Genomic DNA, 15121 nt, shown 5'->3' with positions numbered 1-15121 from the left:
TCGCTAGCTTACTGTGTAGAGAATCAAATTTTGAGGTATGAGTCAAACCCCAGTGTCAGCCAAAATGCCAGGCTGTTATATAAGGGATTGAATGCTAGATGAGTCCCCACTTGTGTGATGGTCTCCATCCTAGCTAACATCAGGACACTGAACTGACCAACGGGCTATATATATTCGAAGAGAAGAGGAGTCTAGAACTTGGAGTCCTATTAATTTATTTCCTAACTGAAAGGAAAATGTTAATTCATAACCATAACTAAAGAAAGGCAACACTTCTTTGCTAGCAATTGTATTAAGTGCAACTTGCTAGAAATGTTTGTTAAAAGGGACTGTTTACATTAGAAAGGAAACAAGTAAGAGGGGACATGGCGAATGCTTTAGAGAAGGTAGATTGGGAATTTCTGTTCTCCCTCCCTCATAACAAGAACAAGGGGACATTCAATGAAATTAAAAAGATGGGAAATTTAAAACTGACCAAACAAAATACTTTTTCACACAACATAAGATGAGTCTGTGGAACTCATTGCCACAGGGAAGTTGTTGAGGCCAAGAACTTAATAAGTTTCAGAAAGGGGCTGGGCATGTATACAGCTATCAAGCATATCTACAGTTGTCATAATTAATTATAACAAAAAGATTGGGAAAGATGGGTTTAATTCCTGAAGCACAATCTCTATTAGAGACACACATGTGTGTGGGTGGTGGTGGTGATCACAGTAGGCAGATTATCCCACATCTTCCTACTGTGATGTTTTTACACCTTTTTCTGAAAAGTATTGGCCACTCTCAAAAGAGAGAATACTGGACCAGATGGACTGTGGGGCTGATTCAACATGGCAGTTCCTATATTTATATTTTGATCCTGGAAAATATACCTAGCATATTGACAGTATTACATGAATAGCTCTGGGGCACCTAGCTTCCGTGGGAATTTTTTAGAAAACATCTGCCATTTGGTGCAGCCTGGTCTATTCTAACTATTGCTATTTGGAAGTGTTTTTATTAACTCTACGTGGATGAATTCATCAGAGTAAGGGAAACCATCCCATCCTTTCCTTAGGTGGTAGGATGGAGCATGGGGAGAGGGTGTCATAGAAAACATCCAAGTATATGACCACACTGTTGCAACCATTACCCAGAAAACTCTACAAGGACTATTATGCCTTTAAAAATGAACTGCTTCAATAAATTTTTATATAGATATAGTTGAATATATATCCACCTGCATAGAACACAATGCAGAATCAGGGCCCATGTGAATTAAATAAATCAAGTAGGAACAAAGTACTCACAAAGCAAGAAGTTCATTGTGGGTGAAATTAACCCACACTGTGAAGGAGCCTTGCCTGGAAGTCCTGCAGGTGTGCAGCAGAAGCCCTTTGTGGGTGGGGAATGGGAAAAGTAGCTAATCAAGTGCCCTCTGTACTTCCTTTCATGTCACCAGGTGTGTTCTGCCCTAACACTAATAGGCTAATATGGGGGAGGCTTGATTGCAGGAGCTACTAGATCTGCACTTAGGCAGAGCCAATGGCACAAAACCCTTGAACGGGGGGGCCTGAAGGGGCAGTTAGTCATAAAGAGTCTGAGTTGTAGCTAGCACTGGGCAAATGCCTTTTAAAAATCTATGTGAGTATGCCTTGAGCCAAAAAAAAAAAAGGGGGGGGGTATTTGCTTTGGCTGTATTCATACCTCTTTTGTGCTTGTTTGCCATGGATATTCTAACAAATAAATTTGCAAGCCCGAAAGTCCATGATAGTGGCAAATTTTAAGTGAATATTCCTGGAAAGATAACATCGAATTCATAAAATACCAATATTCACACCAGTCATGTGATTCTAAGAGTTACAGTCCTCCAGTATGGAAACAAGCAACATAACAGGTGACATTGGTTTCCAATCAAAATTAGCCAGCTACTACTTGCTCAGCGCTAGCTATGGCCTCATCACCTCCCTGTAGGCTGGGCCTGGGGTAACAGAGTTCCCCCTCACAAAGTTGATTCACTTTATGAAGGAAGGGGTGATGGTTCAGATCAAACCTAGTGTTTTGTGAAGCATTTAACCCATGTTTGTACTTAGGGCTGTTTAACACACACCTTAGTGACTTGTTGTACAGGAGAAAAATCTCATTCCCCCCCAGTATAGCAGTTTCATATATAACCATTGGAAAATGGCATTTCCCCATAAATGGGCATAGCTGACACTGGATTGCATGTTCTACCTGGGTCATTGGCCTGACCATTGAGCTAAACAGGAGTTTCACCTGTGTGAGGGCTGCTGCAGGACCAAGCCCTGTGTCAATGTACCCACTACATTGGCTACACAACAACTGATGATCAGTGCCAGACTCTTAATTCTCAAGTCAAATTAGGTGCTAAATTTAGGTTTTACAAAAGCAAGGTTTCATTAAATCTACCATCAGTATAAATTTTTCCTTTTATTTCCTTTTTAAAATCCCCCGGAGATAGTTTTGGGGGTTGTGTTTATTTGCTTTGGCTCTAAATATTACCCCTGCATTGCATGCTGCCCAGACATTGAAGCATTTGAGCTCAGATGTTACTGTGAGGGGCAAGAAATAACTTTGACAGACAGCGCTAGGGCCCGAGACCCAGGAAGTGAACTTGATTAGCCACGGGAAACCTGACAAAGACAGTTTATGTTTCTTTTCCAAGCTGAAAGAAATGCAACAACTAAATAATCAGCAAAAAGTGGCAGCGTGTAGCTTCGAAACAGCCTTTAGGTTTCAATAAAGGAAGCTATTATTGATGACACAGAAAATGGGATATAGATGTACATGGATTTTTTTTAAAGGTCAGGTTAAAACAAAAACCTACAGGTGGGATTCCTTCTCCCCACAAAAATTAGCTTAACATTTCATGTCTAATTGCCTCGGGGTTTGTTTGATTCATTGCGCTGAAAAGCCAGGGAGGAATTTATAACCCTAACCCAAGGCGATCAGATAATGTTTAAAAGAAACAAATGGAAAATCTCTTCCCCATCTCCATCATTCCGCCCGGAACATAAGGGGTTGACAATAATCAGGGTCAAGTAACACTGGAAATCAGACTGCAGAGACTAGGTGAGTGGCGGCCTGCCTTGAACTCACCCTCCAACGCCTTCTCTAACACCCCGGCTTTAACTGGAGAACAGAATTTGGGTGGCTGGAATTTAAAGGGAACAGACAGAGACGTGATTTTAAACAGATCCCTCATTTACGTTCTTGCTCCAAATCACATGTGCCCGATCGCGTATCTGTCAGCAGAACTGGATCTATATTTAAAAAAAAAAAAAATGGTCTGCCCTTTAATCCGTGCAGCCAACAATGAAAACCCTTCCGAGCCACCATGTAAAGACAGGTGCTTCTGACTCTATTGCCCTAATCAAAGGTGTCTTACTCAAGTGGAATGTGGATTATTTCACCTTCCATTGGCTCCAACAAACGCATTCTCCAGAACGGTCAAATACAAACCTAACACAGGGGAGGATCAGAATTGCCTTCCACGGGCAGGACTCCAGAGCTGTGAGTGGGAGACTTGGCAAAGATTCAGGAGGATGTTGGCCTTCCCTTTGCTTTTTAAACCCGCAGGTTGTGTCGTGCTTGTAGGGAGTGGAGTGTGTGGGTGGAATCCTGAAATGGACTTAAATTGCCTCCGAACGCTTTTTAAATTACAAATATACTTTTCATTACTGCAGAAGAGGCTTCTTTGAAAACAAGAATAGCGCACCGTGTGTAAGCGGGGGGTAGAGGAGGCCAGTGTGTACAGTCAGGGAGCTTCACCAATTTTAGGCTCTCAAAATCAACAGTTACCCTCAGAGTGGGCCTTGGTTCAATCGGAAAGACAGAGGGGCGGGGGGGGGGGGGATTAAAAGACAATCGTGTTCTTTTTATTGATCCGTTCATTTGCCAAAATGTAGTTGCAGGTTTGTTTGTTTTTCCCCGAAATGGGGTTCAATATAAACGCTTGTAAATTTCAATCGGGACAGACTCAACGGTTTGGTATATTCATAAGGAAGAAGGATGGGGGAGGTTGGCAGCTGGGGGGGGGGAACTGGGAGCTGTTTTAGCAACAGGTTTTCTCTCTTTTGGTAAAGAAAACATAACTAATGATGTGCACAATCTCTTCTCCCTTCCCCCAGTTGTGCAAGGACTAAAACCGGGCGCTATTAATTATGTTATTAATTATTATTATTATTTTATTTTACATACACCTCTAGAAACGTAAACTCAGTTTTATTCTTGCTGGGAGACTCCTTCATCGTCGTCAGCATTTTCTTTAGTTTGATTAATTATTTTTGTCTCTTGCAGGTTTAAAATAAAGAGTCTAACTCTACCTCTGATAAATTGCCTCATTAAACAGCTAGATCCATATTCCCCGATCACATGTGAAGCGTCTGCAAACTTTTTTTTTTTTTTCAATCTCCACTTGATTTTGGAGCCGGGGAGCTGTCCGCTTTGGAAACAACCCTAAAATAAAGATGGAGTGTAAACAATGCCTGGTAGCGCCTAAAACTGCTACTGCTGGAAACAGGGGATATTACTGGGCACCCAGAGATGAAAAATTGCCTTCGGAATTTAATTTACACCTCCAGTCTCTGATCTTTCTCTTCGAGTTTGATGCAGGGACCGCTAGAAAAATTACCACCCCTCCTGGATAACTGAGCACAATTCTGATTTTCACCAAAAATCCGTTCTCTGTTAAATTTGCCCAGTTTAAAGTAATAACAAAAGATTCGCCGGTGCTCCGATCTGGGAAACATTTGCTCGCCTGCAGTTGTTAAAAAGTGGCTAACTACGTGCAGCCATAGATGTATGGGATTTGTGGATACAGAAATTTGTAAGAAGTGCATGCCCGAGTTGGACATGACAGGTTAGTTAGTACCTTTGATCTCAAGGAACTCGATTACACTTGCGACTCAAAACCTGGCAAAGGAGAACCATCGGGAGACGACTGAGAACTGGGCAGAAGGAAATCCAGAAAAGGCAACAGGTTTTATTGCGCTTGAATTCCGCCAGCATTCTGCGGGAAGCCGCATGAATTCAACCGACTTTGGTTTAGACTTTAAGCTGTCTTGAAAATCCCTCTTATTTTTATTTCCCCACATCTCTGTTTGTAACAGTGGCAATCATTAGAGGGCCCAGCCCTGCATTGATTTCTCGGACAAAACTCCCCCCTGAGCTCCGGATCGGGCTCCCAGGGATTATTTCTTTACTGGAAGCCCTTTGGTTTATCATTAATATTTCATTCTGTCTCTCCTTTTTATATAAAGAGATTACACAGGCACAAGGGTCGGGAAACTCCTATTCTGAAAATCTAGCGGGTAGTGTAACTGCAATGTCATTTTTTTTTATTAACACCTGAGGAAATGATACTTGTTGTTGGCCAGTAAAATACTTATTATTGGTCCGAAAGGAAGCAAGCCCCGGCTTAATCAATTGACTCGCACTCGTAATTTAAATAAACAACTACATGCCATGTTTAGAGAGTTTTGTTTGTTTTTAAAACCGGTGTAAACTCAGCTCTTCCATTGTGAATCCCAAACTGCCCCATCTGTTCGGACACACAACAGAACTATAGGTCCAGAAAGGCAATCGACTTCAGAACATCCACTAGAAAGGATTTTTGACATTTTGCATCGTACATGGTGTTTTAAATATAAGACGAAAGTACACCTAATTCTGTCGTCATATAGATATAATATATTTCACTCTCACCACATAAATACAAAACATCCAAATAGCCAAAAACATTCAGAACAAAAGTTAGTAGCAAGTTCTCGGCGCTCGATTCATTCATTATTTTCTCCACTATTGCCTAGAAACTTCAGACGTAAATAATTCACAATAAAATTACTATTTTGTTTTCTGTCCTGCTCTCTCGCTCTCGCTCTCTCTCCAGTTCTGTTTTATAGTTAATTCTCTAGACTACAGCAACCATTCCATTTTTTGTAATTATTTTTGGTTAAGGTTTGGTGGCACGTATTTATACAGCTTGTAAACGCCTTATATTAAAGGTTAAAGAAAGAAAAACTAAAACAAACAAACAAACTAGCTAACTACAGAATTCTTTTTCTGACAAATTCAAGTACTGAAACGTAATGTGAAATAGATCAGAATGCTAGAGTTTGGAATAAACATCCTGGCGGATGGAGAAAAAATAACCGTAACAAGTATGCAAAAGGACAAAAGGGATTATTACACCGAAGTACAAAACGATACGTTCTTTATATTTTACTTTCATTTTAATCAAAATGTAGTAATTTGCGAGAGTATTCTGGAGGGAGGAAACCCTAAAGATGTTTAATTTGGATACACTTTGCAGGTACTGGAAACTCAAGTAGAAAAAAACCTGTCATTTTAATAGGTATAGATGGAATCACGCCAATCTCTCTACCTTACTTTCCCTTATTTCACATATTTACCTTTACAACATTTTAATGTTATTTTTGGTTCGAAGAACTAGCTCTTGAAACTAAAAAAAGGGGCGTTGCATTATCTTGAAGTGAAATATTGTTTTTATTAAAAACAATCTAAAGTCACTGGTTTCTGTATCTGCATTTAATGAGCGGGTTTTAAAGGCAGTCTGTTCCGATCCTTAAACTATTCAATATTTTTTTTAAGTTGACAGACTTTTTTTCTGGATTGGATCTGTATCAAGAGCAAATATAAATACAAAGTAGGATACTAAACTGTTAATGTAGTGCAGTCATCATATACACATATATGGGGCCACAAAACCTTGAGCAAATTTGTGCTTAGAGTCACTGAAGTCTTGGCAACACATTTAAATCCACCTGATGGTTCCATTTCTATGTCCGTTTGTTTGGAATCGACTTCCCCACTCCTGCAGCGGTTTGCATTGGTTTAATTCAGAATATAGTCAAAACGGTTATGATTAAACTGCAATCAACTTCCCCTTCCCATTTCCCCCCTCCTCCCCAGTCCCTTTCCCAGATAAAAACGTGGATCATCGTTAGGTTTGCATTGGTTTGATTCAGAATGCAGTCAAAATGTTTGGTTTTGAGCTGCTGGCAAACCTCCTCCACCCTGCCTTTCCCCCCCCCACACACACACACACCCGCCCACGCTAAAATAAAGGGGTCTCCATCACTAACAGTGATGGCGTCCCGGCTGTGTGGTCAGGAATCCGTTTATTTAGCGGCTACACTTGGGTGAGGTGTTTGTCCACTTCATGATTTCGCCTCTAAACATAGTTTCGTTCCTCGTTGCATTCGGAAATAAGTCTGGCTCGGGAAGCATGGTCGGGGGGGCGGATTGTTATGGGGGGGCAGGAGAGTGTGCGGAGGGGGGATTGAAGGGAGGGCTGATGAGATACTAACGTGTCATTATTCCATAAATATCGCCACAAATAGATACTATAAATATAAATACATAGAGTTACTCAGAGTCAGTCCAGGGCTTTTTTCTCAGCGCCTTCTTTATTGTTGGTCCTGGAGTAGGGCTCGAAGGCGGAAGAGCTCAGGTACCTGGCTGATAGTTCCTGCAAGTTTCCTGCCAGAGATCCGGCCATTGTCAAAGGATTAGAGGACAGCCGGCCGGCCACCGAGCCCAGGAGGGTGGGCACCGGCAGGCTGAAGAGGTTATGGCCGGCGCTGGGCGAGGCGTGGAGTCCCGCAGCCTGGGGGGGCCCAGCCGCGCTGCTCACCGCCGGCGAGTGCGGGGAGCCGCCCGCGGGCCCTGAGCTGGTGGTGCCCGTGGTCCCGATGGTGAGGCTGGGGGCCCGCAGCGCGGAGCCCAAGGCGCCGGTGGCGCAGGGGGGCAGGAGGCCGGGCAGTCCCGGCGGGGAGAGCAGCCGGCCTTGCTCCAGGAGCCGGAGGACGCTGCAGGTGGCGGCGGTCTCCGACACCACGGACCTCAGCTCCGAGTCTTTGCCTTGGTCCTTTTTCTGCTTCGTGCGCCTGTTCTGGAACCAGACCTTTACCTGGGGAGAGAGGCACAGGGTGAGCGGGGCTGGGGGGGCAGCCCGGGGGCCAAGGGGCTGCCCCCCCTCTCCATTTACCCCCGGCCCGGCCCTGGGACTGGACAATGGACGCCGGCTTGAGCATTGCCGGGCACTCCGGAATCAGGGAGTTTACACCGCATCGGAGAGTCTGGGCGGAGGGAGGAGGAGGCTTAGGGAGTTGCAATGAACCACTCAGCTGCATTTTTTACGACGGGGGGGGGGGGAGAGGGGGAATTTATGAGTTCTGACTTCGGGAGCTGTGTAGCACCCGGAGGCACCTTAAAGGGCCCGGGTTCTCCACTCCTGCAGCCAGCGGAAAATTCGCCATAGGTTTCAGTGGTAGCAGGATCGGACTCTTTAAATTGGTTTTATTTCAGAGCCAGCCCTAAACCTGGGGCGGGTGGGGCACCCCCCGGCACAATCCAGCAGGCTCCGAAGCTGCACCCTCGGGGAGAGGGGGCTGCTCATTCCGCTCCTCTTCCCTCCCCGGCAGCGTGGAGTTACACGCTCATCCAGTGACAGTAACGTGGTTCTTCTCTGTTCTCGGCTCCCACGCCAGAGGAGAAGGCCTGGTGCCGCTGCCCGGCCCTTTCCCCACATCTCATAGCAGGCTGCATCCCCCTTCGCCCCTTTGAAATACGATTTTAACTCAGAGAAATACAATCTATATTCCTCTAGCCTCTGAGACTGTTTAACTTGCCTTACCTGCCCCACGGCAAAGAAAGGCTCATTAGTTTGTCAGAGGAATTTATTACCCCGGGTGATCTTTTAACAGACATAGGGAACCAGGCTTTAGAAGTTTGTTCTTTTTCCCCCGCTGACTTTGGGGTTATTTTCCCCCTTGCACTTTTAATTGTTCGAACGGACATAAATATTCACTGGACACTGCACAATCATACAGGACACTCTGTTCACTGCCCTGTCAATAACTCCTCGCTCAGCCCCCAGAACAAAAAGAGAGGCAGTCAAATAGGGCAGAAACTTCGCTATTGTCCACCAACCTAGTTCATTTAATAATAGGGAGGAATGAAAGATAAATACATCTGATAAGACGGGTTTTCATTTAGTGGCACTTACACAAGTAGGACGAATTACCGGCTATCTATTTTCCGTTATGAAGCACTGGGGATTGTCTAGCGTTTTTCCCCAAAGCAGCTAATAATTCAGTTACTTTTTCGCTGTCGCATTACAATATTGTTCCCTTTCGCAGAGTCTCTTCTATACAGTATTTCCTTCCCAGGTAGAATACTTAAGGCCCGTGTCACCTCCTATGCTAGACGCTGCAGGGGGAGATCAGGGGGTTCTAAATTACAGAGGGAATTGGCTCATCCTTATTTTGCACCAGAGGTTCTGGGCGGAAAAAAACAAAACAAAACCCCTCTCTCTAAAAAGTTACAATGGGTCAGCCAATGCTGACCTGATTCTTGTGAGGTGCAAAGGATACTTTTTCCCCCTCTCTTTAAATTGCACTTGAAAACTTAAAATGTGGCCGGTGTTGCAACCCAACCCCCCACGCCAGGTAAAAATGAAATTAAGAACAAAGCAGAATTTGTATATTAAGCCATTTTAACGCAGCACGATTCCAGCTCCCTTCATCGCCAAATTGCGCATGGACAGGTTTTTTTTCCCCATGCGATTCTGTGAAAATACCTCCCCACGCTCACACACACTCCAAACGCAAAAAACAACAAACACAACAACAACTCAATTTAAAGACACATTAGCAGCAAAATCAAACAAGAGAAGTTCAGAGGGGCAAGTAAATATATCGAATAGAAAATCATTTATGAGCTCTGAATTTGTTGATTATATGCTTGCCGGTAGCGTACTTTTGTCTGAAAAAGTCTAGCAGTCTAACGTGGAAAAGGGCATAAAACTTGATTTGAATCCACCCACAGCTCACGGGAAGCATTGGAGCTCCTGCAAACAGTGACAGCTGCCTGCATGCGGACTTGTGTTATGAAAAGTGGTTTGCATTGCTTACACTGTATTGCCTTTCAAATCTGGACCCCTCCACCCCCAGCTCCCACCCGGGAATTCAATGCCACACATTTTGAAAGCAACTCTCCCCCCCACCCCACCCCCCAAGCATCATTCTGATAATGCGCATTGTGTATCGAATGTCTCATCAGAAACCGCTTCGCCCGCATTTACTGAGTTCCAGAAGAGATTTGCTACATTCTGTAGCTCAGTTTGTGACCAAACCAAGTTGTCAGCTACTTTTAAGCCTCCCTATTTTCTTTCAGGGTGTAGCAGCTTGCTCTCTCTCTCTCTCTCTCTGTGTAAGCCTGCGTGTCAGGTTGTGTCTGAGGGTGAATATTCACAGCTCACTGGGATTATTATGGGGTGGGGGAAACGGTTTGCCACAAAGTGTGCGCCTGTGTCTGCCAGGAGGCCTGTGATCCTGTGTGAACCAGGCAGTGGGCTCTGGAAACAGAAACAGCCTTTGCCTGTCTAGCCGATGTAAGCCTGCGAGCAGGTGTTTATGTGGACGAGGCTTCAGCTGCATCCCTGAGGAGTGTGTCTGTGCTGGGACTCGGGAAGGGGGGGGTTGGGGGGAAAGAGGTCTCAAAGGTGCCTAGCAGCAGGTGCTTTCTCCGCACTACCTGAGTTTCCGAAAGATTGAGCTGCCGGGCCAGTTCGGTCCTTTCCCGTCCCACCACATATTGGCACCTCTGGAACTCCATCTCCAGCCGGTACAGCTGCTCCGCGGTGAAGGACGTTCGGGTCCGTTTGGGGCGGTCCAGATCAAGTCCTTTAGGCAGAATAATCTCTCTTATTGAACCTTTGGCATCTGGCAAAGAAACGCGCAGTCACTTTACACCGAGGAACCGCTTTCGGAGCAATGCAAAGAGCTGCCGGGCAGGCTCTCAGCCCGCGTCCTCACCCAAAGCCAGGTTAACCAGGCGGCCATCGGGCTGGTAAAATCAGGGCATGGCATGGGGATACTGTACCCAGGAAAAGAGGAGGCGCTAAGGGTCAGAGATCTGTAAATAATGCCCCCAGCCCGACTTTCTTTTTAAGGACGTTTAATACATTTCACTAAGAGATCTCAGTGCTGTAACAAACACCAAGCGTTCTTGGGCCCTATTCACTGTAGGGTTATTCTTTGGTGCTGCTGGGTTATTGTTATTATTGGGTAGCAAGCCTCGCAAGCCCAAAAGCAGCTATTCCGGGGCAGGACCATTTCTAGCTTATGAAATGTTTCATTTCACCATGCAGCGGTTTTGGATTTTAAGTGCATCTCGCACCCCGAATGGCAGGAGAGAGTTATGGCCGCTTCTTTACTCTTTAAAAATGCCCAGAGGGGGAGAAAAAATTAAAACAAACCACACAGAAAAGCCTCACTTTTATTTTAGCACCGGCCTAAGAAAGCAGGGCAAATCTGATTAGCAAAACTGTCACGCTGGAGCTCGATTCAGATTACACTAGAGCATTCCCAACCTTGCTTTCCCTAATTTTACCTCCACACTAAACTTTAAGTCATAGATAACCACATCATTTCAACCTGACCCCTCTCTAGGGTCAATCGGTCGCGCAAGGATTAATTATTGTTTACAAGGCCTCCTTTGCACTGATTTTATTATAATTCTATCCTTCCTACACACACACACCTTAATAAAACTGTAATTTCCGCAGAGCCCTATCAAATCATTTCATTAGTGGCCTGGGAAATGATCCCGAAGGATGGGGAGGAGGGAAATAAAAGTAGTCAATATACAGAAACCCAATTCAATCCCTCCTGTCTCCTTTTTAAAGAGTGATTGCTTCGGAAATAGTTCTTCCGCCGTCAACCCCGTAAATTCCACCTCACATCATGGACCCTGGGACAGAGGATCTAGCAGAAACACCTACATTTTATATATATCCCCACCCCAGAATGAAATAACCCAACAAAACCACAAACACCACAAATGCACCGAGATGCAAAAGGCGAAATACACTATTTTTATCCGAGCATCTCCTTTCTAGCGTCCGAGGCGTGCAGAAGCAGCGAGCGCAAGGACTTTCCGTGGGGAAGGGCATCGTAGGTGTTACCAAATTAAACCGCGATCGCTGCTTATTCGTGGCATTGCTCAAGATTACTCGGGCGCACCGTTAGCCCCGCCGAGGGGGACTCTGACACTCGCCGAGCTCTCTGTAGAAGAGGGCACCGTTTGGAAAGTCTATGGCGAATCAAGCAAGGCTGTAAATAAATGCATTTCACGGCCCCCACGGTTGGCGGTTAAGAGGCCCCAAGGAAAAGTGGGAAAGAAATGTAATGCAGATAAACTTTTCCCAGGAACCAAAGGTGTACATTAATAAAAGATACCAAAAAATAAAAAAATAAAAAAATAAATCAGACCCTATCAAACAGCCATAGACTTAGAACCCCTTGCCTCTGGAAATGCTGAGGTACACTCAACAGCGGTATTTCCCCCTCTGTATCCGCAGGAAAAGAGGAACATCTTGAAACCCCAACACACATATTTTTAATAAAAATAAGACTCGAATTCCGATCTCTCTCTCTCACACACACACACACAAAATGCCTCCAAAACTCCTACCTCTAACTAGGATCCTCCTGCAATAGTCCGGGTCTGCAGAACTAGATTTACTTTTATTACAATCTTCCGAAACGGCCGAGGCAGAATAAGTCCCTTGCTGATCCTTCAAAAAAGAAGTAGAAATATTTCCTTCAGACCCTTTGCTTTCCTTGCCCTCTTTATGTCCGTTCTTCGAGACCCGGTTCGCTTCAGCCTCTGAATTGCATCTAACGTCCATTTTGTCTTGTTTCCCAAACATGTAGTGCAATAAAACAAAGCAAAGAAGAAAAGAAAAGAAAAGAAAAGAAAAGAAAAGAAAGTCTAGGTTGGCTGTTGCACAGCCTGCGGTCAGACGGGTGGGGATCTGGAAAAGCACCTCTCGCAAGGAAGGTCGGCTTTGATCCCAACAGAAAGGCAGCTTGCTTCTTCCTCGATCCCTACGTCCTAATGTGGCTGTCCAGCTTCCCTGAGCCCCAGTGATCAGGTACTCAACAGTACAACTCCAAAATGATTTAATGTCTGCCTTATTACAGAGACATGTAGTTGTTACACACACAGAGGGACGCGCACTCGCTGTTTCAATTGATTAGGGGTAATTTTGCAGCCTCCACATTTAGGTTACCTCATGAATACACTAAATTGTTTGGATAATATATCAGATCGTAATGGATGGTTTGTGTGCTTGTCCCCAATCAAGTAGAGTTTAGCCAGTGAATAAACTGAAATGATTGGTCTTGCTTTCAGGAAACACACAATCAAAAGGCTGAGACTTCCAGAAAGGGGGGCGGAAAAAAAAAAAACTTTTGACAAGATTCACCCTGAATTGTTAGCACCATTAGCAGCCATTATTAACTTTCTTCAGTCTGCCTTTGACCCTCCAGATTATACAGTGGCTTTATCCAAGACACGCCAAATAAATCTGAATAAAGCTGCTAGGAAAGGATGGAAACATGCAGTTGCAGAAAAGCAGCCTGGAGTCTAAACGAAACAAACCAACTACTGCACACAAAAAAGTTTCCCCCTGGAGTGGGTCTGTCCAAGGAAGCCGAGGATCAGCCCAGCAGAAATCCTCCTGAACACATCTCTCCACAGACAGCCATCTTAAACTCCTACCTCTCCTTAATTCAGTTCAGAGGCTTGCTTTGTGTGTGTGTGTGTGTGCTAATTCTGCACCTTCACAAACACTGAACCAATTGGTAGAGCCTGCTCATTGAAGGGGAAAAAAAAAAAAAAAAAAAAAAGCCAGCTTTGTGTTCAGATAGATCCAGGAGGGGAGAGAGGGAGAGAGAGAGATAGCCCGTGAAAAATCTCCACTGCGTGTCTACTAAAGGATAAAAAAAAGTTTTACCCTGGCTATTTCATTGTCTCTGCTACAATATCTTTGAGAACCGCAACAGCCAGTAATCCAATAAGACCATTGATTAGGCTACAATGATTCAATTCAAGCAAATGGCCTTGTGCAAAGAGCATGCTCCAGCCCTTCTTGTCACCTTGTAGGGCAGAAGCCCTCTTCATGCTGCTCTCCTTATTCATTCCTTTATGGGAAATGTAGAGCAAAAGGAGTGAAAGATGGCAATTATCTAATTGGACTATTAACAAACAATTCTCTGAGTGTGGCTGTCTGGCAATGGTGCTTGGGCGGGGTGAAAGGCCACATGTTGCACTGGCCCCATTCACAAAGAGTTTAGGGGCCAGAGGCAGAGAAAGAATTTTCTTTGAGAATTTTTCACACAAATCCAGGAGTCTCAGGTTTTCCTGTCTCTGTGTCTGATTCTCTGTGTCAGAGGGCTGGTGACTGGCATCTTTACCCATCTGAAGGTACTGTGCAGACCGCTAATATTGCAAACAGCATCACAAGCCAACATCAAATTGCAGCACCCTGTCCAGTTATGAGTATATTACACACTGCTCAACTTCCCGGGTCTGGTTCTGATTCTATTGGTGTAATTGCATTGACTTCAAAAGAGTTTAGTGATTCAGGCTGGGATAACTGAGGGCAGACCCTTGTTCTATGGTTTAAGTTTAAACTAGTGTAAATAGGCATATTTCAGGCCAAGAAATAAAATCAAATTTAAAAAGTGAATGCAATTTACACACACTTCAGACTATTCTGTCTCGAACAAATATTCTTCAATAATTGCCCAGATCAGCTAACTAGATTTTTTTCTATTATATTTCTCAGAAGTGTCAGATGTAGATAAAGAAGTCACTCTTGAGACCTGGATCAGCCCCTATGCTTTGTATATATAATTAATACACATATATATTATGCAGAATGTCTCTAGTCTGGAACAGGTTTCTTTCTCCTTAAAGCAAATGAATTTCAACAATTTCTGATGGTTTGTTATTATTAGTTATTCCTTGTATTGCAGTAGTGGCTAGAGCTTCAAATCAATTGGCGGCCCTATTGTGCAAGGTGCTTCCCAGCTATCTAAGGAGGAAACAATTCCTTCCCCAATCTAAGCACCCAATCCTGCGAGCTGCTCCGTGCCTGGATGCCTGCAGAGCAAGTTTACAACAGACACAACAAGTGGATGTAACAAACAAGCAGAGTGGTTAGGTAAGAGAACAAAAGGTAACAGTAGTAGGAATACATTTTTGCATAAATGAGCTATAGGCACAACTTGAAGGTAGGTAG

At 44.3% G+C, this 15121-nt stretch overlaps 1 protein-coding gene across 1 annotated transcript; it reads right to left on the bottom strand.

The window, feature by feature from the left end:
* Window positions 1-5671: 5671 nt before the first annotated feature.
* On the bottom strand, window positions 5672-13694 carry VAX1 (ventral anterior homeobox 1). Its single transcript, XM_048858994.2, has 3 exons — window positions 12505-13694; window positions 10564-10751; window positions 5672-7936 (listed from the first exon to the last, which is right to left on the bottom strand). Exons 1-3 carry the CDS (start codon window positions 12740-12742, stop codon window positions 7403-7405), a joined length of 960 nt encoding a protein of 319 aa, XP_048714951.1. The 5' UTR covers window positions 12743-13694; the 3' UTR covers window positions 5672-7402.
* Between the last annotated feature and the right edge of the window lie 1427 nt (window positions 13695-15121).

The sequence above is a fragment of the Caretta caretta genome, chromosome 7 (genome assembly GCF_965140235.1).
Source record: "Caretta caretta isolate rCarCar2 chromosome 7, rCarCar1.hap1, whole genome shotgun sequence".
Lineage (NCBI taxonomy): Eukaryota > Metazoa > Chordata > Testudines > Cheloniidae > Caretta > Caretta caretta.
Note: the sequence above shows the minus strand (reverse complement) of the source record. Positions and strands in the feature narration are given on the sequence as shown.

Coding starts and splice junctions, on each gene's coding strand:
- VAX1 (XM_048858994.2), bottom strand. CDS start 12,742: ATGTTTGGGAAACAAGACAAAATGGACGTTAGATGCAATTCAGAGGCT. Junction 10,752..12,504: donor CAGGAGGATCCTAGTTAGAG/GTAGGAGTTTTG, acceptor TTTCTTTGCCAG/ATGCCAAAGGTTCAATAAGA. Junction 7,937..10,563: donor TCAATCTTTCGGAAACTCAG/GTAGTGCGGAGA, acceptor CTCTCTCCCCAG/GTAAAGGTCTGGTTCCAGAA.